This window comes from Mastigoproctus giganteus, chromosome 2, assembly GCF_048544385.1.
Source record: "Mastigoproctus giganteus isolate SK-2022 chromosome 2, ASM4854438v1, whole genome shotgun sequence".
NCBI classification, from domain to species: Eukaryota; Metazoa; Arthropoda; class Arachnida; order Uropygi; family Thelyphonidae; genus Mastigoproctus; species Mastigoproctus giganteus.
Genome location: NC_143576.1, coordinates 4,037,967 through 4,060,917, shown reverse-complemented (window position 1 = coordinate 4,060,917; position 22,951 = coordinate 4,037,967). Strand labels below are relative to the sequence as shown.

Sequence of the window (22,951 nt, the reverse complement as noted above, 5' to 3'; positions counted from 1 at the left end):
TCCAAACAGCATAAGGCAATGTTTCGGGAACTGGAAAGACAAAGCACAGATACCCTATATATTATGATTTTGAAGAAAATCATACGCTATCTCCTTTATTAGACTAGACAAAGACAGTAGCAAATTTAAAATCGAGAAAGGAGTTCGACAAGAAGACACAATATCTCCAAAATTATTTATTGCTGCCCTTGAGGAAGCTTTCAAAAGATTAGCCTGGTCGCAGAAAGGAGTCAATGTGAATGGAGAGTACCTAAACCATTTATGATTTGCAGATGACATTGTGATCATAAACCATGATCCCAAAGAATTGGAGAAAACTCTTAATCAGTTATGCAGAATTAGTAAGGATTTCAGACTAAAGATGAATATGGCTAAAACAAAAGTAATGATGAACAAGTATGCCACAGAAAGGGATATAATCATTGAAGAAGCAGTAATTGAAAAGGTGGATTCATCTGGGACCTGGATATCACACTATTAACTCCCTCTTTTGTCAACAGGCTAAGTCACTGGCAAGTACACGACACTGCCACCACCAATGATCATCGGCTAATAACATATAACAGTGAAAACAGTACCTCCACTCGTTTGATGTACATTCACGATACTATCAGATTCTCCACTAGAACTGCCAAATGGGATATCTTTGAGAACATTATCCGAGAGCTCTTCAACATTCAGCTGAGCGCTTTCGAACCATGAATAGCTACCAGAAAACTAATTTCCTGCAAGACTTACTTCATAAAGCATCACGTGGCTCGATGAAAAAAATGTACCCAAAATCCAAAATCAGTTCCTTGGTGGTCAGAAGAATTAGCAGATCTCCGCTCCTCTCTCCGGCGTGCAAGGAAAGAGTTACAAAGAAAAAGAACACATCCACTGTAAACAGTAGCACAGTACAAGGAAAGATACAATGCAATCCGGAGAGAATACACGAACAAAATTTATCATTACCATTAGTAGAGGCATTTGATGCAAGAAAGCAAGCTTATGCAGCATCAGCCAAAAAAAAAAAAAAAAAAACCCACTTCCACTTCACCCCTCTGTTCGTTCAAAATACCTGTCCAGCTGAGCCTTAAACTTATTTAGGCTATCAACCTCCACTACAAGGGATGGAAGTCTGTTCCACCAACCAACCATCATGCCAAACAAAGTTCTTGGCATGCCCTGGTGGAGACAGAAGGCAATAAAAACCTGTGGGGTTTGGTTCACAAGATCATAAGGAACAAAGTTGGGTCCACAAATATCATAAATTCTATCCGTTCTGAGGGCTCCTCGGAGACGCTTTCCTGGGAAGAGACAATGAACAAGATTCTAGATGGGATAATCTACCAAGACAATCCTGATAATGACACTGAAGTACACAGAAACGTCATCACTGAGAATCAGGGCTACTTGCCCTCAGCCATAGAAGAACCCTTCACAGAAGAGGAAGTTGCATTAGCCATAAATAAAAACAAAAATGGAAAAGCTCCCGGACTGGACCTCATCGAGGAGGAGTCCATGAAGCACCTTTGGTCTGTTGCACCCGATGTTCTAGTACAACTGTTCAGCACGTGTCTTAATGAAGGCTCCTTTCCTACACGTTGCAAACACACCACCCTCAGGCTTTTACCCAAGGATCCAAATCATCCCACTGGTGCAGCCAAAGTATACCGTCCAATTGCTCTATTGCCAATATCAGGAAAAGTATTTGAGAGGTTACTTCTCATCCGTCTTCAGTCTGTCTATGAAACCAAAGGACTCACCTCTACACTCCAGTTTGGCTTCAAGCAGGGGTGCTCAACTATTGATGCACTATTGAAAACCACTCAACTAGCAGATAATTCCGATGCACGTTACGTACTGGCGATTTTTATAGATTTTAAGGGAGCTTTTGACACCATCTGGTGGCCAGGGATCTTGTGGGAAGCCAGAATATCTGGCTGCTCCCTCAACATCTTCATATGTCTTACAGATTACTTCTATAACAGAAAAGTTACAATGAAAACAAAATTTCACTAGTATCACCCGCAAACTCACCAGAGGCTGCCGGCAAGGCTCTGTTCTGAGGCCAGCTGTTTGGAATATGATTCTGGAATGGCTCCTGAAGGACATCCCCCACACCACACAGCTCTCATATGCAGATGACCTGGTTATCGTTGTTGAGGGCCCTACTCATGCAGCTATTAAGACCAGAGCCAACTCATCTTGAATGCCCTGTTGGTTTGGGCCGAAGAGAATAAGCTGGAAATCTCTACAGATAAAAGCAGAACTCTGCTTCTCAAAGGCCATCTTGACATCAACAGCCCACCAACCATTTGTTATAAAGGATATGCACTCAAGAATCAACGTTCATTCAAATATTTAAGCGTCATCCTAGATGATCACAAAACTTTTATGCCACATCTAAAGTCCATGAAAGAGAAGGCCAAAAATTATATCAATATGCTTGCTCGCTTCATCTGCAAAGACTGTGGTCTTAAGAGACCTGCACTCCACTTTCTTTATTCGGCTGTTTTTGTACCGTTCGTAACATACGGCGCTGCTGCATGGATCCATCGATTGTCCATCATCAGCACTAGGAATGTTATTCTGCAGATACAATGGTTGATGTTATTAAAAATGACTCGGGCTTGTAGAACGACCCCAACAGCAGCACTACAAGTATTAACAGGTAGTATCTCCCTTGACCTCCAAGTGGCCTTCACAGTGCTTTCACATGCCATCAGAAAGAACAAAGAAACTGAATTCCTGGGAATAAAAACTATTGTCGATGCAGATCCGAAACAAGAACTCCGACGTACTTAGCACGAACTTGTTTCCCTCTGGCAAATCCATTGGGATGATTACACCAAAGGCAGTACTACCAAGCTATTTCTACCTAGTGTCTCCTACCTCTAAAAACAAAGACTTGGCTGCTTCTTCCCTAATTTACATGCTACCTTTCTTCTGACAGGACATGGGTCATTCAAAAAGCGACTTCAGGACTTTGGGCTTGTTAGCATTAGCATTAGTAGAGGCATATGATGCAAGAAAGCAAGCCTGTGCAGCATCAGCCAAAAAAACACATGCTTCTATTTCACCCCTCCATTCGTTCCGAGTACCTATCCAGCTCAGCCTTAAATTTATTTAGGCTATCAACTTCCACAACAAAGAATGGAAGTCTGTTCCACCAACCAACCACATGCTGGCTAATGGCAAACTTTTGCACATCTATCCTAGATCTGTCTTTCCGCAATTTGAATTTATGCCCTCTCAAATGATTATTCTGAGCAAGAGGAAGAATTCCATCAGCATTGAGCATGCTCAAACCATTCAAAGCTTTATACACCTCAATCAGATCACCTCGCAGGTGCCTAGTCTCCAGACACTGTAATTTGCAAAATTTCAGCCTTTCTTCGTAAGAGCAACCCTTTGTTCCATTCACTAATCTTGTTGCCCTCCTCTGTACTCGTTCCAACAGCTCTACATCATTCTTAAAATGAGGCCTCCAGACCTGTATACATTACTCAAGGTGTGGCCTGACCATTGCCTTATACAAGGGAATAATCACCTTATCCCTGCTAGAAACATTCCTGTATATCATTGACAAGACACCATGAGCTACTCTTGCAGACCGTCTGCACTGCTCAGAGAACTTCATATCTGCCTGTACAATTACCCCCAGGTCCTTTTCATTCTCTGCCACTGCCAGTGTAGTACCACAGAGTTGATACGTTGCTCTGGGGTTGCTGCTTCCCATAGGTAGTACTTTACATTTGTCAATGTTAAACTTCATTTGCCACATCTCAGCCCATCTGCTCAACTTTTCTAGATCCTGTTGCAGCAGCGTACTGTCATTAGTGTCCTGAACAACCCTGCCAACCTTCATATCGTCTGCAAACTTGGACATTAAACTTGATATACCATCATCAATATCATTTATAAATACAGAAAACAACAATGGACCCAATACTGAACCCTGAGGGACTCCACTAATAACATTAGTCCACGATGAGCAGTGTCCATTGATTACCACTCTCTGTCTTCTCCCCCTCAACCACCCCTTTATCCATAGCAGCAATTTGCCTCCAATGCCACACTGCTCCAATATGTGCAGCAGTCTTCCATGTGCAACAGTATCAAAAGCCTTTCTAAGATCCAAATATATGATATCAAAGTTATTCCCTGCATCCAGTTCCTTTGTGACAACATCATAGTATCCAAATCAAATTGGTCACGAAAGACTTTCCCTTAACAAAACCATGCTGTGTCTGAGCTATAACTGAAGTCTCATCTAGATGATCCTGCAGTGCTTCTTTAACCAGTGCCTCCATTAATTTTCCTGGAACAGAAGTTAAACACAATATTTCTAAAACAATATTTCTTAGTTGGTATGTAAAGCCTAGTAGCTTCCAAGATAAATTTTTTGAATGCTTCTCATTTTGAATTTGCTGTTGGTAACATCATCAGGTGGTCCCACTGTATAGAATTTATATACTGTCTCAACCACTGTAGTCACCTTTACAAAAGCAAAAACCCTTCCCTTTACTCCTGATGGTAGTTACCTCTTTGAGTTACTTGTGTTGCCCTTTGATCCTCCTTTGTGAATTGGGATCACATTTGCACATCTCCAGTCTATGGGTACCTCCCCTGAGTCCAAAGAAGCTCTCATAATAAGTAAGGGTTTGCTTACCTCCTTTGCTGCCTCCTTTAATATAAATGGATAGATCCCGTACACCCCGGGTGCCTTTTTTACGTTTATCTTCAACAATTTCTCCTCCACTTTCCTCTCAGTTATTACAAAATCATCCAGCTCACTGCCAGAGTTTAACTCACCTCTAGATTCCCACTGAATGGATAAATAAAGACTATAAATAGTATTACAGTTTATGTATGCAGTAATAATTTGGTAAATAAAACAGTGGAATAAATGTAGACCATAATTATTATAGTACAATTTATTTGTAAGAAAAAACATTACATAAAACTTTAAACATATACAAACTAAGTTAAATAACTGTACATACACATGCAGTAAAGGTACATTACATCTGGCCTGAGGAACTTGGAGAAGAGGATGCCATCGTTGTGGAGTCAGACAACTGAGGATGGGCCAGGAACAGGGTTTACAAGCGAAACAGAAACACTATGAGAGACTACCTTTTTAAAGACTTCTTCCAGTGTCATCTATCTCATTAACATTGGTTTCTGTCTAAGTAAGTCTCTTCAATTGAAGAAACTGCTATAATCTCTTGCTCACTGATAAATGCACGTTATTCAAGGTCCATAATTAACTGATCACACATTTGCACCATATCATCTATGGGGATTTTTTTCACCTGTGTCCACAATGTCATCATCATTACTATTCTCACACTTATCTTGATTTAACATAATTTCAGCAATTTTCCCATCACTCAATAAATGCACAATAGGCGCATTATTGTCAATGTTCAGCACTTCTTTGATGTCAACTTCCTGCAACTTATTTACACTTCCAGACATATCCATAGTGCACTACTGCATATATGTGTGTGTTAAGATACAATATGAATCAGGTGACATTACAAGGTTCTGCCTCAGGTACCACAAACACTAGTGCCAGCCCAGCTTCCAGATGATAAACATTTGGTGTAAGTAAGAAGGTTTGATATAATCTTCTTTTCCTTAGTGACACTAAATCCTAAAAAGTCTTCATCTGCAGGTTCATCTTCATCAAACATCACTGTAGACCAACGTCTGGGCCAACATTTGTTAATGTTGATCTTTCAAGAAGACCTTGGATTCCTATGCCTCTGTTGACTGCATAAAGCATACATTAAAAAAAAAAAAAAAAAAAAAAAAAAAGCCTTTATTGGCTCTTCATGGAACAAAATTCCTTGGTCACAAGATTGCATTAAAGATGCCACATTGGTGGGAAAGTAAATGCGGAAAACATTAGTTTTCACAAGAAGTTCAGCAAAGGGATGTGCAGAGCAGTTCCAGGAGCAAAATTTTACAATTTTCTTCCAGTCCAGCTTGCCTGCAATGAGCTCATTACTGGTGGTGCAAGTGGTTATTGAACTAGTCAGAAAATTATTTCTCTGGTTACCCATGCTTTCATGTTGGCATAATAATGCACAGATAAATTGCACACACCTTTCAAATGTGTGTGCAATTGCTTTTTCCAATCACTGGCAACTTTAAGTTGTGTTTGCCTGCAGCACTGATACACAAGAACAGTCAACCTATCCTTAGCATCCTTATCACCTGTTAGTGTTTTCTCATCAGCTGTTGTTAATGTCTTTCTAGAAATTTAGTGCAAGTACAGAGATGTTTCATCAGCATTGTAAATTTGTTCAGGACCAAGGTTTTCATCAGATATTATTTTGGAAAATTCATCAATGTAATTTTCAGCTGCTTCATGATCAGCGGAGCCTTTTTTTTTCACGCACATTTTTTCAGAAATTTTAAACTATGATGCTTCTTATTCTGCAACCAACCTTCTGAATATTCACACTCACCTTCAATGTTCTTCATGGTATATTCTAGCTTGTTTCATGACCAGCAGCCCAGTCATTATGGTGTGATATTGAATCCACTTTTTCAGAACACTGTAAAGATCTTCATTTTTTGCTGTATGCAATGTTTTCTTATTTTTCACTAGTTTATTGTTATCACTCTGTGCAAAACCACAACTTGTCTTTCTGTGTCTTTAAGTCATATACAGTGGTAATTCCCACACCATATTCTTCAGTAAGTGCTGCACAGCTGTACCACAATCAAGCTTCTGCAATAACTTCACTTTCTGTGCTATCAATAATGAGAAATACTTCCTTTTTCTTTTTTTCACTGTTACTCATAGGAATATCTGCAGCTCTTTTGACATTTTCACAGTGAAATTAAACTCAAAATCACAAAAAAAAAAAAAAAAAAAACAGAATAACAGATGCACATGCCTGGTAGCAATACTGACACAACTGACAATGCTACCCTTAAATCAACTTTTCTAATGTATTATGTGTGTGTGATAGCATGGCAGTATAAACACATGGACATGAAACAAACATTTTCAGATTTTATTCATTTGAGTCTTTGATAAGACACCATTAACATGTATATTTTTTAATTACGTATATTAGTGTTATTCAAGAATTTAAATATTGCTGTTTATATTAAAAATAATCTTTATTATTATTATTTATCGTTTTATTTAAAATTATAAAAATTTTGAAAAACTAAGTGAATTTCATTTATTATCAGAAATCCACTGTGGAACTTATGAGATGTAAATATGATCACAGATTTTTACTCATTTCTTCAGGTGTGTGTATGAATACACACAAACCTGAAGGAATGAGTATAAACAATCTGTACATATTGAAACACTTATTCAGTGAGCTTAAGTTTTATCTTGCAATAATCAGACAAAATTTGATTCACCTGTTTTACAGTACGGATATGCATTCCAGGCTTCTTCATGTATTTCAAGAGATCCTTTTGGTGCAAGTAAACGAATGAAAGCTGGTACTTTGCTAAAAGGAAAATACAAAGCCTATTTGTTATTTATATTACAATAACCTTAATTTAATAAAAACAGAGTTTAACTAGATATTGCCCTCACACTTGATAATTTTTATTTCTCTGAATCTTAAAATTTAATACAGGCAAGTCAGTGATGATATCTATCAAAATGCCATTCTTAATGCATGGCATCAAGAATGGCATTTTGTGAAGTCTATATTATATTATACTATTCCTATAAGAATGGAAGGTTTACACTTCCAAAGTGGGCAGGGGCAGCAGTGCGTAGCACACACTTCTTGATTAGACCGGGGTTCAAGCCTGTGACCACCAAATACGGAGGATGCGGAAAGGTCAGAGAATGACCACTGCATTATCCCTGCAGCAATACAGCCTTAGTTGCTAATGCTCCTAAAAACCAAATAACAAACAACAAACAAACTTCCAAAGTGGCTAAATGGTCAGAACACAGACCTTGAAAGTTAAGGTTTTTAAATTGTGGTTTTTAGCTTGTCGATTTATTAGATGACTGAACCACTAGGTGGCAGTGATCACAGACTATTGATTTGGGATTTACTTGAAGATGTAACCACCATTAAGGGTAAAGCAAGAGATTGTGCTTTCATAAAGGTGACTACAGTGGTCTCAGACAGTTTTTAAATTCTATACAGTGGGACCAACTGATGATGTTACAAACAGCAAATTCTAAATGGGAAACATTCACGGAATTAATTACAAAAGCTACTAGGCTTCTCATACTGACTGTAAATGGATGTCAGATGAACTGATGAAACTTGTGGCAGAGAAGAAAAGTGCATGGGATGCATATAAATTATTGGGTGAAAGAGAAGCCTATCGCAGACAAATTAGTCTGTATTACAGTCACAAAGGAGGTCAGGCAAGTGAAGGCAGATTACAAGAAATCTGGCAAAGGATGCAAAGAAAAACAGCAAAACTTCTTTGATTCAGCCCCCCCCTCTCCTTCTAGAGATTATTCCTATATAAACTCTAGAAGGAGGGGGATGAATCAAATTGGTCCATCTGATATTGATGGTTCGACTGTTGCTGATCCTGCCCAGTTTGATGGCAAACTGGATGAGTATTTTGCATCTACATTACATGTGAAAAATTCTTTAGGGAAGGGGAAGCTAGAAGTTTATCAAACTCTAACAGGAAGCTAAATGATTTCATAACTGAAAAGAAAGTGGAAGAGCATTTGTTGAAATTAAACATAAGAAAGTCACCTGGGGTGGATGGGATCTATCCAGTTATATTAAGCAAGGCAACAAACGAAGTAACCAAGCCCTTAGCCATAATTACGAGGGCATCCTTGAATTCAGTGAGGTCACTGCAGACTCACTGGAGATGTGCAATTGTATCCTGAATTCGCAAAGGGGAATCAAAGGGTATCAAAAATAATTACAGACCTGTTAGTTTAACTTATGTTCCAGGGAAAATAATGTAGTCATTGCAATGAAGTAATGCAGGATCATCTAGACAAGGCCACAATTATACTTCTTCAGACACAGCATGAGTTTGTTAAGGGAAAATCTTGTTTGACCAATCTGATTGGATACTATGATGTGGTCACAAAGGAACTGGATGCAAGAAATAATTTTGATATCATATACTTGGATTTCAGGAAAGCTTTTGATACTGTTGCACATAAAAGACTGCTGTACAAATTGGAGCAGTGTGACATTAAGGGAAAGTTGCTGCTATGGATAAAGGAATTGTTGAGTGGAAGAAGACAGAACATTAATCAATGGACATTGCTCTTCATGGACTAATATTATTAGTGGATGCCCCCAGGGTTTGGTGAAGGGCCCATTGTTGTTTTTCTATATTTTTCAATGATACTGATGAAGGCATATCAGGCCTAATTTCCAAGTTTGCAGATGATAATGACAGTAAAAACAGTATTCTACTGCATACTGTTTTACTGTCTATCTAAAAAAGTTAGGCAGATGGACTGAGAAATGGCAATTGAATGCAAAGTACTGCATATGGGTAGCAGTAACCCCAGAGTAATGTACCAACTGTGTGATACTACACTCAGGGTAGTGGAAAATGAAAAAGACATGGGAGGTAATTGTGCAGTTAGTCAGATATGAAACTCTCTGAGCAATGCAGGTAGGCTGCCTGGGAAACTCATGGGGATTTGTCAGTGATATACAGCAATTTTGCTAACAGGTGATCATCCCATTTTATAAGGCAATGATCAGGCCACATCTTGAGTACTGCATACAAATCTGGAGGCCTCATTTTAGGAAGGATGTATAGCTGCTAGAACAAGTACAGAGACGAGTAATGAGATTGGTGAGTAGAACAAAGGGGGGATGCTCTTAACAAGAAAGGTTTAAGTTCTGCAAATTGCTGTCTGGAGACTAGGCACCTGAAAGGTGATCTGATTGAGGTGTTTAAGGCTTTGAATGGATTGAGTAAGCTAATGCTGAAGGGATTCTTCTTCTTGCTCAGACCACACACACACCCAAGGGGGTACAAATTCAAATTAAGGAAGGATGATTGCAGAATAGATGTGCAGAAGTTTGGCTTTAGCCAACAGGTGGTTGGTTGTTGGAACAAACTGCCATCTGTTGTTGTGGAAATTGATAGGTTAAATTAATTGAAGGAAGAACTAGACAAACTATTGGATGGAATGAATAGGTGAAATGGGAGGTTTTTTTTTTTTTTGGCTGATACTGTATAAGCTTGCTTTCTTGCATCATTTGCCACAGCTAATGCTAACTTTCAAGAAAAGCACTGAAAGAAGGCATATTTTCAATGACACTTGTTACCTATCAAACAGGCTACTCCATACAGTAAAAATTGCATTTTTACTGTATGGAGTAGTAACATTTCTACCAGGCGAAAGCACAGATGTATACCTGTAACATCTGAAAACCTACATGCATAAAATGCTGAAAGTTGTAAACTTGTGAAATAATGTTAGTTGTAATCAAAGGTTTCTGCAAGATGGGTCTCAGTTTCTGATATGAGCTCAAGAACACAGTTGGTGCAAGACTTAAGAACTGTTTTCATATTATGAAGAAGTTTTGAAAAAAATTTTTCAAATCAGCTTCATAATATGAAAATATATTATGAACAAAAGATAGATCTACAAATATTAGCAGTGTTCTCCCCAGGACCTATCGAATTCGATAAGTCCCGGCTAAAATTTAAGCAATTCTCACGGTACTGTATGGCACTGCTTACTGACCTCAATCAACATTAATTTTAGCATACTATGAGATCGAGGTCAATGCGACAGGAGCATATAATGTTAAATTATGCAATTAATTTTTGCTCTGGATCACTTAAGTCACATTTATAAATAACAGAAAATTTTATAATATTGTGAAGTATTACACTTCCCCACCCGGCTACTTCATAATGCTACCCAGCTGGCAAACTTTTCTGAGGAGAACACTGATTAGCATGAGTAAAGCAGCAATCCAAACAGTAGAACATTTAAGTTCACCATCCCCAAAGACAGCAAAAACAATTCCATCAGTTGGAAAGGAGATAACTGTAATATCTCAGAATTCCAAACGAATTATGGGCGACTGCATCCCCAACAGGTCAATTTGTAACAGGTGTATACTGTACTAACCTATTACATCAACAGGTCAATTTGTAACAGGTGTATACTGTGCAAACCTATTAAAAGGAAAATGCTGACAAAAGGTGTCTTGTTTAACCAAGATAATGCTTCTCATAGTGAAGGGACAAATTACTGCATCACCCACTTTAGGACAAAATTCAAAAAAATGAAGAGGTTATGTCAGCTACTGGAATCATAACTTTTTTTCAGGCCTTGATGAATCATTCTACAAGCCTGAGTTAACTGCACTGCAGCATCACCAGAACGTGTGTACATCTACAATTAGACTATATCTAAAGCTATACAACCATTTGCATGAGTCTGCTGCTTCATGTTGAGGTTAAGAACTTTCCAATATCCCCTCCTATCAAGTGAGTATTTCATTCTACTTCTATTTGAAATTTATCAACACATTAGGTTTAACACTGAAGGCCTCCATAGCTGAGTGGTCAGGAGTGGGAGTGCAGTAGCACAAAAATAAAATAATTTTAATTTTTAAATAGTAAGATGGGAGTGCTGGGAAAAATTAAATTCTAAAATGATGTAATTCATTTTACTGTTCAGCCAACTTATCTGTGTCCCTCAGAATATGTCCCAGTCAGGCAATTTCAATATGCACATCACAAATGGGTGAGTACATTTTGGTGTAAATATTATAAGCTGAATTTCAGTTTATATTTTCCCTCTCTACTCCAAGGCAGCATACAAAATGAACTTCAAGAAACAAAAATGATGTTATTAATCTTGAGATAATGCAGAATAACAATAACAATAAACTTGTTCTCATTCTACTACATAATAGATCAGTGGTCTCAAACTGAAGGCCCGCGGGCCTCATCCGGCCCCCGAAGCAATTTTACACGGCCCGCAAATACATTTCAATTATGTATTTGTTGTAAATACAGTACTTATAATTTTAGAGACATAGAGATATGGACTAATGTGCGCAACTGCTATTGAAGGAAAAAGAGATAGAATGAATAGGTTGGGGCTTTGTCTTTGTCACTGTATGCTTGTATGCCAGGCCACGTGACTGGGGTAAGGTGGGAGAACTTCCCACGTCGGTACAATCAGTAAATTTAGTTCGCCAGCTGACGGTGGCACTTCAGTATTGTGGTGTTTCCGATTTTTTCTATTGAGTTGGTACTTCTGATATATATTTTCCTTGAGTCAGTCACTAGTTGGTTAGCTGGATGCACAGCTGCACAGTTCATATTGCTATATAGATGGAGACAAACTAACGTACGGCCCGTCAGCTGCTTTCAGATCGTGCATTCGGCCCGCATGCAATTTCAGTTTGAGACCACTGCAATAGATCACCCAAGCTTAAAAATGGTGCTGTTCCAAAAATGTGACCTCGATAGATACAGATAAGTCGGAGAGTAACCGCGCTAGACCATAACTTGGTCTATCGAAAGTGAACTGACTGATTATTTTGACACAATTTAAAATTGTAATAAGTGGAACTGAAGACCATACATCTCAAATTACATTCCACATTTCATTTAAGATTAGTTTTGAGTAGAATATTCAAAATTTCACTCCCTTCCCATGTTTTCCTAAGTAAGAGAGCACTAGTTTTATCAGTTAAGAATTTCTAAAGATTATAACTAATGACCTTAAAATCCACTACTGACTAGGGGAAAATATAGCATCATAGGGATTGAAAACTGCAATTATTCTATTCCGTTATCTCTATTCTTGTTATGCTAGCAATGTCAATGACAAATGGTTTTCAGAGAATGGATACAAAATTTTACTTACAGAATTGCAGGAGTGTAATGGGATCAAGATCTGTTTTTAGATTAGCACTGGTCAACTGTAATTATACACTGAACAACAAATTTTGGGTCATATCTTGTTACGGACATGAAAGTAAGTTTATTTTATAGATTTTGGGTGCTAAACACTGAAATAGTGCTTAAAATGGCAGATTGGCTCTTGTTTACAAAAAAAGTAGCTTTTTTATATTTATACAAGGTATTTTTTTTATTTATATGGCAGTAAGATGTAGCTACAAACATACATGTATCAAACATTGCCTTTTGATTGCATTCAGCTTCAGGAACATCCCTTTTCACCATCCAACAATAATCTGCTAAAATGGTGGCACTGCATTTGCTTTTGTATCTTTGTTCCATTGCTGACAGCACCACAGTTTGGCAGGAAGAAATGCATCTTCAATGGCATGTTGCACCCTAGTTTTTTGTAAGTAGTAATGAGATCCTTCCACAAACTGCCTGCAGTTGCCAACTTTAACATTTCCTAGAAAACCAGTCAAAACATTTTGAAAGGCTTTCCACGCTGGTTTCTTGCTATCACTAAGGACACGTTTAAACTGTTCGTCTTTGAAAAGTTCCTTATTTGTAGACCAATGAAAACACCTGCCTTAATCTTCTCTGTACTAAGTCTTGGGAATTTCTCTTGCAAATATGTGAATGCAGGACCATTCACTTCCAAAGCCTTCATGAAATTTTTCATGAGCCTCAGTTTGATGTGGTGTGGTGAAGCAAAACTCTATTTGGATCTACCAGAGGTTCAAATACTACATTCTTCATTCCAGATGTTAATGATTTTCGTTGAGCCAACTCCTCTTCTCGTAGTGCATATCAAGATCCCACTCACAGAAAAAGCAACAATACTTAGTGTAACCCTTTTGTAGTCTTAATAAAATGGCAATTACCTTTAAATCACCACATATTTGTGTACAGTGTTGAGTTTTGATGAACAGGTAGTGCAGCAGTGTGTAAAGTCCAGTACTTGTCCTGGTCGCCTACTTTACATCCAAAGTACAAGTAAGCCTTTTTTATGGGTCGAGTTAAGGGATGCTTTCTTGAAGTTAACATGACTTCTCCACATACGTAACAGAAGTCATCCAGACTATTCACACAATTACGGGACATATTAATCTTACACAACACAAATACCATGCAAAAAGTAGGAATCTCACAGAGAACAACCGTTAACCAAGAACAGATCACCCAGTACCTAGCTGTATTTGAGGATTACCGCAAGAGTTTAAGACAATTTGAGGGGAACAACAACTTATCACTTGATGCGAGCATGGTGGTACTGAAACTGCAGTGTTTCCATGTATTTTGCCGAGAGCTGTAGCTGATAATGTAGAGTAACTCGCTCATACGAAACCAACTGTAATTCGAAAACAAGAGCCAATAGACAAATTTTAATGTGATTTTTGTGTTCAGCAGCATGAAATTAGTCAAGATTGGGTATATTCATTTTTGTAACATTTTACGTGTTGACCAGTGTATCTCATTCTGCATTGATGCAAGTTAGTCTACAACATTATCTGTATTCTCTACAAGATAATGTTGTAACTACCTAATTTTATTAATCTGACTAAAAGAGACAGGAAGTGGAGTGGCATCAGTCTTTCATAAAGATGTATTAGGTGGCCACAATTAAAGGCTCTATTTAGAGCCATTTGGGGCATGATCTAATGGAGGAAATGCAGCCAAATCAAATATTAAACAAATTAACAATTTACACTGGTATTATGGGCTTTATTCAATGCAATCCAATTGGAAGAGAAGCAGAATGGCACATCTTCAATTATATGGGATTCAATTGTATAATTTTATAACTAAGGCTTAAAGTAAAGTACTTAACTTATTAAAATTTTTAGCAAAAGTTTATTTCCCAGTACTCACCTCTTAAATCCGTATTATCGTTTAAATTCCATAGGAAATAAAAGTGAAAAAATTATTATCTTTTTCACTTTCATTTTCTATGGAATTTAAATGATGATATGGATTTAAGAGGCGAGTACTGGGAAATAAACTTTTGCTAAAAATTTTAATAATAGGATTCAATTCTATTTTGTCTAAAGAAATGCTCTGTGTTGATTCTGGATGTGAAGACAGAACCTGCATACAGAAATAGACAATCACTAGCACTGTAAAGTGGTTAGTGATAAGATTCAAAAATTGAATCTTATCACTAACCACTGTCGCAAAATGTATAAAAAAAAAAATGAGCATGCTTTGAACAAGGCATTTCCTAAAAGCTAATTTCTGAAGCAAGTAAAAAACATGATAAAATTGAATCTTATCACGAACCACTGTCACAAAATGTATAAAAAAAAATTAAAAAAATGAGCATGCTTTGAACAAGGCATTTCCTAAAAGCCAATTTCTGAAGGAAGTAAAAAACATAGTACCCAACTTCAAGAAAGTAGAAATATGGCTTTAAAAAGAATTCATTTGGTAGCAAACACTTAATCCAAAATACAGTTAACAATGCTTTCTCAAAAAGAACAAGGGCAAGAAACTCAGTTCAGGTACAATTTACTAACAGAGATGTATAGTGAAGAATCTTCCGCTGAAGCTGGTTAGAATGCAAGTTGTTACTATGAGTAAAGTAATGGCTGAGTGATAATCAATGGACACTGCTCTTCATGAACTAATGCTATTAGTGGAGTTCCCCCAGGGTTTGGTGTTCAGCCCATTGTTCATTTCTAAATTTATCAATGATATTGATGAAGGAATATCAGGGTTCATGTCAGAGTTTGCAGATGATACGAATGTTGGCAGGGAAATTAACAAGTCATCACAGTGAGCTACTACAACAAGGTCTAAGAAAATTGGGTCGATGGGCTTCGAAACAGCAGTTGAAGTATAACATGGACAAATGCAGTACCTTTCATTAGTAGTAGTAAACCCAGAGTAACTTATCAACTATGCAGTGCTACACTCAGGGTAGTAGAAAATGAAAAAGACTTGGGGGGTAATTGTGCAATCAGACAAATTCTCTGAGCAGGACAGCTCATGGGCTTTTGTCAATGATACACAGAAACTTTGCTGGTAGGGATAAGGAGGTAATTATCCCTTTTTACAAGGCCATGGTTAGGCCGCATCTACAGTATTAATAGTACACAGGTCGGGAGGTCTCCCTTTAGGAAGGATGTAGATCTGCCAGACTGGGAGCAGAGAAGGGCAAAGAGATTGGTGATTGGAACAAAAGGGTGCTCTTACTTAGGAAGGCTCCAGTTCTTCAAATTGCAGCATCTGGAGACTAGGCACTTGTAGGATGATTAAGGTGTTTAAGGCCTTGAATGGATTGTGTAGGTTGAATGTGAATGGCATTCTTTCTCTTCCTGAGACTACACACGTAAGGAGGCATAATTTTAAGTTAAGGAAAGATGGTTACAGGGTGGATGTGCAGAAGTTTGCCTTCAGCCAGGGAGTGGTTGATTGTTCAAACAGGCTTCCACCTGTTTTGGTGGAAGTGAATGGTTTGAATAAATTCTTGGAGGATAAGGATGGGTAAAGTGGGTGTTCTTTTTTTTTTTTTTTTTTTTTTTTTGGCTGATGGTATATAAGCTTGCTTTCTTGCATCATATGCCACTACTACTACCAGTAGGATTGAAATTTCTGTTTATACGCTTTGGATGACCACAGTGTTAGAGAAGTTCACAAGATAGAGGGAATACCAGAAACGGCACTTTATTTAGTAATCACATGGGCTTGAACCATGGTCAATAAAAGCACATGTAATTTTCACACTTGAATCTTTGGCTTCATCATTCCACAAGATATAACTAATTGAGTAAATGTTATTCTTTCTAATTTAAATGCAAAATTAGATAAGTTTTTCATGTTGTATGCATATAGCTCAAAACAATATTTTAAACAGATATAAAAAAATATATATATTGTATATTCACTTACCTAGCTAGATGATAAATCTTATATGTATATTGGCCGCTAGTGAACTTGCCTCCCAATAAAGGTACATTGTCAAATGGTTCATTTTTGAGCACTTCAATACCCTCACCACCACCAGTTTCATTTTTACTAGCCTCTGCCACAGAGTACAATTGACCAACTTGATACTAAAAATATAACACACATTTATTTTAAATTTAACAGTAAAGACAAATAAACTTTTAAATCGTTTCATCATACCAAAACATTTTAGCTCTGAATCTGCAAAAACAACTGACATAGAAATGCTTTGAAACTAACTTCAGAGAAATCCCTAACTAGAGCAATGATATCTCTAAAATGGATTGTTATCAAAAAAAAATACTTGGGCAACGGTAAATTGGAAGCTTCAAAAGAAATAACATTATGAATGTCTTAAAAGAAATAGCATACATATGCTCTTTAATATCTACAGGCGAATCCCCGCTTAAAGCTGATCATTCGTTCCGGAAAAACAGAGCGCTAAGTGAATCCGCGCTAAGCGAGCGCCGCTTTCCCATAAGGTAACATATGTATTTATGAGCTGCGGTCGGTGCCATAGGATATTTCCTAATCAATAATAAACAGTAATGAAAAGATGCACAAATGTCGGTCAAAATATTTAATATTCAAATATTTGCACATATAAAATATTCTGCATTACATACGTATAATTATGTGGTAACTACTTGCGTATCAAAAGTAAACTTAAATTCCAATTAAAATAATGAATTTAATTGATTTAATTTAATGGATGAATTTAATCATGAAAAATGTGTGGATTTTGAGTTGAACTTTGGCCCTCTTCCAAATAAACTAAAAGGGGTATTAATTTTAAATGGCCCGCAGCGTTACCACCCAACAATAAAGTCAACTGATCCTTCACCGCTTTGAAACTTGGCATGTTTTTTCTTCTTTCAATGTGAAACTTCTTTTAGGCATTCGTTTCCACAAAAGTCCTGCTTCATCTATGTTAAAAACTTGTTGAGAAGTATAACACATAATACCCCTCTTCAATAATTTTAACAAGTTCTTTTTTGAAAGTTTCGGCTCCTTGATCTGCACTAGGCTTCTCCCTGGATTTTAAATCTATTCTACCAGCCCTTACCAGTTTTAAATGGTTCCACTTTTTTTTTTTTTTTTTTTAATGAAAACCCCAAACATGAAAGGTATCAAAACCTATAGTACTTAGTACCGTGCATGGGTTGAAGGAGAAGTATGGGGGGAGGGGGATACCGGAAACTTTGCTCTAGAGACTAAACATGGGTTTCACCACTTCAAGCCTCCAATAAGCAAAGTGGTGGTATTTCACCGGTTGATGAAAGTCATCTACCACCTTAAACTTACTGAATTTTGCATTGGAATATTATCTTCAATAAAATTAAAGTCTTTCCATTTCAATCCTAATAGCCGGCCTAGTCCTAGTTGCTTGCAGTGGAACAGCTATCTTTCCCGCTGCTAAAATTAATTCTTTATTTTTTTATAATTGTTCTTACAGTTAAAGTTGCAAGTCCTAAATTATGGCACACATCCGCTTGTCGTTGACCGGAATCGATTCGCTTCGAAACGTCTAATTTAATTTTCAAATTCAATCTTTTTCTTACATTTATAGTCTGTACTGCGCCCAGACGTTGTTGCTTTTTCATTCCTATCGGTCATTATTAGCTCTTCGAAAATGTAACTGCGTTGGTTGAATTAATTATGATACAATGTTCAAGTAAACTTTCCGTTACGCACGATGTCTAATACTGTACTGAGTGATGACTAGACTTCGGATAAATGCATATAACACAAATATTACAAGCAATATATTTGATCATTTTTTTAAAATGTTGATCTCGGAACTACGTAACAAGTCACTGTACTGCAATTAAATTAGCGTGCAAGAAAATTTCACTGAGTGTGGGAAAATTTCTCAAGTCAGCGTGGGAAACATTTTAATGCTGTTTTGCTATTCATTTTTAAGCTATCGACTCCATCAAATGAAACAATTCCGTTAAATATGTCAAAAATGTAATCTGTAAAAGAGCGTTATAGTGATCTGTGACAGCGTTGTAGTCAGATATGGGTTACAATATAAGAACAGCGTTATAGCGAATCAGCGTAAAGCGAACCGCGTTATAATGGGGGCCTGCTGTAGTTACTATTTTATACACAGTAGAGTCCCGATTACACTACCTAACAAATTTTTTTTTCGTCATACCTCTGGAACGAAAGTTGGTTATTCTAAACAAAATTAATGTCCTGATTATGAAAACATCACATCAAAAGATATATATTTTTTAAATTCCTTGTTTTTATACACTATCAGCATACGTGGTTGTAATTATTACACACAATATATGTTACTTAGACATGTTTCCCACTCAATGATTTCCTTTTATAGTCCAGATTGCTTTCCTGTTTAAGGAACCAACAGTAATCTCCCATCATGGCAGAGTCCCATGACCTTGGTATCGTTTTTCCATTGCAGATACATCCTGGTGGAAGTGCTCTCAATGTTCATCACTGACATCTGCTAAGTTTTCAGGAAAGAAATCCAGATGGGAATGAAGGAAATGTATTTTCAATGGCATTCGGCACCCCATGTTCTTGTAACATTTCAGCAAGTTAACCAGTTGCTCATAGTTCTCTTCTTTTCTCTTTCCAAGGAATCCATGTACCACAGCCTTAAAAGATCTCCATGCAACCAGTTCAATATCATTCAGGTTTCTTTGAAATTCTTCATCTTTTAAGAGCTTTCTTATTTGAGGACCTATGAAAATTCCTTCCTTCAGTTTTGCATGAGATAAATTTGGAAACATTTTCAGTAAATATGCAAATCCTCTGCTTTCTTTATCCAGTGCCTTAATGAAATTCTTAATCAGTCCAAGCTTGATGTGTAAAGGGAGAAGAAAAACCTTTTGTGATCAACCAATAGAACATACTTTACACTGCTTTTGCCGGGAATATATTCATCTCTCTCTCTCTCTCTCTCTCTCTCTCTCTCTCTCTCTTGTCCCAGTGTTGTACGACGTAGTGTTTGGCTGTTGCACGACTATCCCACAAACACAGGAAACAACAGTATTTAGTGAAACCACCTTGCAACCCAACAAGCAGTCCATTACTTTGAATCACCACAAATATTCCAACCCTAGTCATTGTAACGTGTAGCAGCAAGAATCTGACACATACTATCGTAAGTTTCTTTCAGGCCAACAGCATGAACAAGAGGAATTGATGGTAAAATATTTCCATTATGAAGCAATACTGCTTTCAAACTTAGCTTTGACGCATTAACGGACAAACACCATTCAGAGGTATTGTGATCAATGTTCAGTTTGTGCATAAGACCAACGACATCTTTGCAGACACCGTTTTCCATTGCAAAATATCTTGAAAACTCCTCATTCGCTTATGGTATATTGTAATGTTTGTACCTCTGACGAGTAAGTTCCACTATTGTAGTCTGGATCCGAGTAATTCAGCCTTCACTTTGGGTAAGCCCAAGTCTCTAAGTCGCTTATTCTTCTTGTTCAATGTAGTGTGGGGCCTTTTCTTTTTCTGGCTTGTAGTCCAAATCATGTGAAGTACATGGTTCTGTGACATCTGGTAAAATGATTTCTTCTGTACTTTCATCACTACTTCCAATACCCCAAGATTTTGGTGGCACAGGTACTGGCAGTTCTTTACCACATGGCACTGGCCTAATTGCTGATGGGATATTTGGATATTTGATTCAGTGCTTGCTCTTTTTGGAAATACCTTTTATTTTGTCATGCAGAAATAGCAGTTGTCAAAATGATTCTTGGGCTCATGCCACACCATAGGGACGGCAAAAGGTAATGCTCTCAGCTTGCCATATAACCACAGCCTTAAGTTCATTGTACAAGTAATACAACAGATATGTGGAGCCCAATTTTTTTCTTAGTCACCGATCTTGCAGCCGAAGTACAATGAATATGCAACTTTTGTGACATCATATATTTTCTTCCACTGAGTTTTTGGGGTAAAGTGTCCACAAACAGCAGAAGTTGTCTGGGTGATTGACACAACTTCTGTGCTTTGTCTTCTCCATTTTAACAATGCATTAACCTAAAAACAGTAAAAGCAATTGGTAAATTTGAACAGAAGGTGAATTCTAGTAGCGTAGTTTATCATACACTATACATTGAACAGTTGAATGGTGTACTAAAATTAACAAAACTACTGACTTGTCTGGAAAAGTGCATCAAAATCAAAATATACTATATTGCAAGAACAGTAATGATGTACTTAAGTTTTAGCCCAATAAACAAAACCAACCAAAAGTTAATAAGTTTAAAAATTGTATTTCAAACAGTAATGATATTTTTAGCATTAGCATTTTAGCATTAGTAGAGGCATTTGATGCAAGAAAGCAAGCTTATGCAGCATCAGCCAAAAAAAAAATAAATAAATAAATAAATAAAAAATAACCACTTCCACTTCACCCCTCTGTTCGTTCGAAATACCTGTCCAGCTGGGCCTTAAACTTATTTAGGCTATCAACTTCCACGGCAAGGGATGGAAGTCTATTCCACCAACCAACCACCCGCTGGCTAAAGGCAAATTTCCTCACGTCTATCCTACATCTGTCTTTCCTCAATTTGAATTTTTGTACAGAATCCAGTTAGCATTACCATTAGTAGAGGCATATGATGCAAGAAAGCAAGCTTATGCAGCATCAGCCAAAAAAAAAAAAAAACACACACTCCCATTTCACCCCGTTCGTTCGAAATACCTGTCCAGCAGAGCCTTAAACTTATTTAGGCTATCAACTTCCACGACAAGGGATGGAAGTCTGTTCCACCAACCAACTACCCACTGGCAAATTTCTGCACATCTATTATCCTACATCTGTCTTTCCTCAATTTGAATTTATGCCCTCTCAGGTGATTATTCTGAGCAAGAGGAAGAATCCCATCAGCATTGAGCATGCTCAAACCATTCAAGGCTTTATACACCTCTATCAGATCACCTCGGTGGTGCCTAGTCTCCAGACACTGTAATTTGCAAAACTTAAGCCTTTCTTCGTAAGAGTACCCCTTTGTTCCATTCACTAATCGTTGCCCTTCTCTGTACTCGTTCCAGTAGCTCTACATCCTTTTTTGAAATGAGGCCTCCAGACCTGTATACAGTACTCAAGGTGTGGCTTGACCATTGCCTTATACAAGGGAATAATCACCTCCTTATCTATGCTAAAAAAATTCCTGTATATCATTGACAAGACACTATGAGCTACTCTTGCAGCCCTTCTGCACTGCTCAGAGAACTTCATATTTGCCTGCACAACCACCCCCAGGTCCCTTTCATTCTCTACCACTGCCAGTGTAGTATTAGCATTAGCATTAGTAGAGGCATTTGATGCAAGAAAGCAAGCTTATGCAGCATCAGCCAAAAAAAAAAACCCACTTCCACTTCACCCCTCTGTTCGTTCAAAATCCTGTCCAGCTGAGCCTTAAACTTATTTACACACAGAGTTGATACATTGCTCTGGGGTTGCTGTTTCCCATATGTAGTACTTTACATTTGTCAATGTTAAACTTCATTTGCCACCTCTCAGCCCATCTGCTTAACTTTTCTAGATCCTGTTGCAGCAGTAGTGTACTATCATTACTGTCATTAACAACCCTGCCAACCTTCGTGTAGTCTACAAACTTAAACATTAACCTTGATATACCTTCATTAATATCATTGATAAATACAGAAAACAACAATGGGCCCAACACTGAACCCTGGGGAACTCCACTAATAACATACATTAGTCCATGAAGAGCAGTATCCGTTGATTCCCACTCTCTGTCTTCTCCCACTCAACCATCCTTTTATCCATTGTAGCAACTTGCCCTTAATGCCATACTGCTCCAATTTGTACAGTAGTTTTCCAAAAATCTAAGTATATGATATCAAAATTATTTTTTGTATCCAGTTCCTTTGTGACCACATCATAGTATCCAATGAAATTTGTCAGACAAGATTTCCCCTTAACAAACCCAATGTGTGTCTGAACTATAACTGCAGTCTTGTCAGGAAGATACTGCATTGCTTCTTTAACCAGAGACTGCATTATTTTCCATGGAACAGAAGTTAAACTAAGTATGTAATTACTCGTATCAACCTTTGATCCCCTTTGTGAATTGGTGACACATTTGCACATCTCCAGTTGATATGGACC

At 37.5% G+C, this 22,951-nt stretch overlaps 1 protein-coding gene across 1 annotated transcript in view; it reads right to left on the bottom strand.

Annotated features, from left to right (window-relative positions):
• The window catches only part of vib (phosphatidylinositol transfer protein vib), a 214,773-nt gene that overhangs the window by 92,909 nt on the left and 98,913 nt on the right, over positions 1-22,951 (bottom strand). The window contains exons 3-4 of the mRNA XM_090390339.1: positions 16,762-16,925; positions 7,387-7,478 (exon numbers count right to left, since the gene is read on the bottom strand). Of these exons, the coding sequence (XP_090246465.1) occupies positions 7,387-7,478; positions 16,762-16,925 (256 nt within the window). The remainder of the gene's footprint in view (positions 1-7,386; positions 7,479-16,761; positions 16,926-22,951) is intronic.